Source organism: Schistosoma mansoni, chromosome 4, assembly GCF_000237925.1.
Source record: "Schistosoma mansoni strain Puerto Rico chromosome 4, complete genome".
NCBI lineage: Eukaryota > Metazoa > Platyhelminthes > Trematoda > Strigeidida > Schistosomatidae > Schistosoma > Schistosoma mansoni.
The window spans coordinates 992,972-995,761 of NC_031498.1; the positions used below are offsets into that span (position 1 = coordinate 992,972).

Here is a 2,790-nt window from a genome sequence, read left to right on the forward strand (position 1 = left end):
ATCCGTAATGGTTTCAAACATTGACTACATTGAAGAAACTACATGACTATTTGTGCCTTTGATAAGGATCTATTCTTACTAGAAGTAAATCTTGACGGAATGTTGAATTGTATTCGAAAAAAAACACACACGTCACCTATCCATATTTTAGTTACCTCACAGCACTAACAACTGCTTGAGCATTCTAACGTTACTATGGTTCATGAAAGGATTAAAGTTCTACACTCTTGTTATACATATCAATCAATGCTGCTTACATAAATGAAATAAATGCTTAAAATAAGATCTTTAATTTCATTTCAAACCACTTCGTTTGAATGTAACAAGGGTGACAATGAATTTTGCAATGAAGCCATAAAAACACTACTGATTTCAATTGTGATAGACTTACGCAGAAGGAGAAATTACAGTAGTGTCGATTAGGTGAAACGCTAGATTATAAGATGTGAAACCTATTATAAGAACTATTTCCCTTCACTGTAAGCAACCGAATAGACGACACTTTGAATAGTAATATTCTTTAGTCTTCGACAAAATTACAAGTGTTAACATATTCATATTTTACCTAATTTATTTGAAAAAACAGATGGTTACCGAGGTAGTGGATTTAATTTTTATGACTGTGAGTACTGAAGTCTATATCCGTTAATGATTTGGATTTCATTCTTATGTCTTATTTGAACTGACGATTATTTAGTAAAATGCGCTGTTTATGTTGATTTTTACATTCTTCCTTATTGATAACTAATGAAACGAGCCAAGCACTGGTTGACAATAAAGCTTTAAGAAGTCAGTAGTGTGATGTGGCATTTACTAGGTGTTATTCATGTACACATGAAGTACTTTATTTATTATAATCAGCCATATTTTTATTAGTCTGCAAAATGTATTTGTGGATTGGTTTTCTACAACTGGTTTAAATACTGTAGTCATGTAGTTAATGAATTAGAGTCCGATGGGCTTTGTTTACACTTAAATTGAGTCGATCTATCAAGTTATCTAAAAAAAAATTAAGTTCAGTACACAATATGTTTTATAAACTTCAAACCAGCAAGAAAGTGTTGCTGAGATCATTTGGATATTTGAGTCTACTAAGAAACACACGAGTCTGAACTATTAATGTGATGTATGTTACTTATGTTGACAGATACAAGTAGTATAGAGTACCAATCGTAAGTGGAATACATACCTGAAGAAGATTGGGAAGATTCAATTGAAGAAAACAGAACGGGAAACAGAAAGTAATTGCAATAAAAACGGAATTGAAAGAATCATGAAACATGTAAAGGAGACCTGATAGACGATGTGCAAATGATGTATTTAATGTATGATTTTGACATTTTATTAAAGCACTTTGTAATTTCGCTTTAAATAGTGTATTTGTTATTCCTCCCAATTCTTCGTTTAGTACATCAATATAGTCGGGAGTTGAAATCACATTAAAGAAAACTGTCAACTCTAGTTCGTGATGTAATCTTCAATGTCGTGAATTTAGTAGAAATCTTCGTTTGTAGGAAATTCAAATATAATTGATTGTTTTGATCTATCACAATTTGGTAAACATGAAACTTTTATTGACTTTAGTTCTCAGCTTGTTTTTTGGTTTGAACAAGAGTAAGTTTATTTGCTGACTGGAATATACTCAAGTTTTGAATATTAATTTCAGTTTATGAATTTAGTCATTGTTTTAATGATAATTTCTTATAAAATAATAATGTTAGAAATGTTTATAACCAATTTTTATGTTTTGAAACCCTCTGACCAATGTCATGTGCCAAGTCACCAAACAGAATACTGACTATACTCAGATCTATTATTTACTCTACAGCTTACTGTTTTTGACTTGGCTAACGACACGTTCGACCATCAGTAATGACCTTGAGTCGACAGCTAAGTTCCTTTCAAACAAACAATACTAGATGAATTTAAGTTCCTTTCTGTCTTTAGCCTTTCATACTTTCAGCATGATTATCATATGTTCCTTTACAATATCACAATACTACTGAGCATTTCGGATAATCCATAAATAAGTTAAGATGATCTAAAATGAATGTATACTCATTGCAACGAATGTTAGGTAACAAGTACTTCAAATGTATATGGTTGTGCTTGATATTCCTCTATATTCTAAGAAAACAGTGCACAGAGAATACAAAATATATCAACAATGTTTAATCTCTAGCGCATATTCAATAAATTGTATCAATTTCGTATTTCACTTAATTTAGAAGATAACAGAAATAATAGAAGGTACAGAAGCGGTGGTGGTGGTGGTAATGGAGGCCGTAAGTTAAGACATTTAATAGAACAATTGATCAGTCAATTCTATATATGAAATAAAAGGTGTACTGTGAAAATTGTCATATATTATACTTTATAAAATTCTCTTCATTGTTAGTCAATACTTGTTTAGAACACTGATAGTTGTTCTGTCTTAGAAATTATCTTCCACTGTAGAAACAACTGCCAGTCATAATATTACAAGATTACAGATATTAACACCAAGCTATAGTGTTTGAAATGATGGACCGAATTTACAGATAGGTTGGTTGTTTTTAAAGTTGAGCTAAACGTTTTAACGACTAAGCTTCTACTATGTTTTAGTTGAGAGCTGGTGCGTGTTTCAAATACGGCTCACTATTTTTTTGGGGCCAGGATCTGACTCCTTTTAGATCGTATGAATGATTGTTGTAAAAATATACTTCCTGTCTATCCTCGTATGCAATACAGGATTTAATCCGTGTTGATGAATAACGAAGTTAAATAAGTCAAATACGAGAATGGGTTTTG

The 2,790-nt window shown here is 31.3% G+C and overlaps 1 protein-coding gene across 1 annotated transcript in view; it reads left to right on the plus strand.

Moving 5' to 3' along the window:
- Smp_158890 (hypothetical protein) overlaps positions 1–2,294 on the plus strand; it is a gene marked incomplete at both ends in the record, with an annotated part of 13,295 nt that extends 11,001 nt beyond the window's left edge. The window contains 3 exons of the mRNA XM_018796491.1: positions 590–604; positions 1,557–1,602; positions 2,231–2,294. Of these exons, the coding sequence (XP_018651627.1) occupies positions 590–604; positions 1,557–1,602; positions 2,231–2,294 (125 nt within the window). The remainder of the gene's footprint in view (positions 1–589; positions 605–1,556; positions 1,603–2,230) is intronic.
- Between the last annotated feature and the right edge of the window lie 496 nt (positions 2,295–2,790).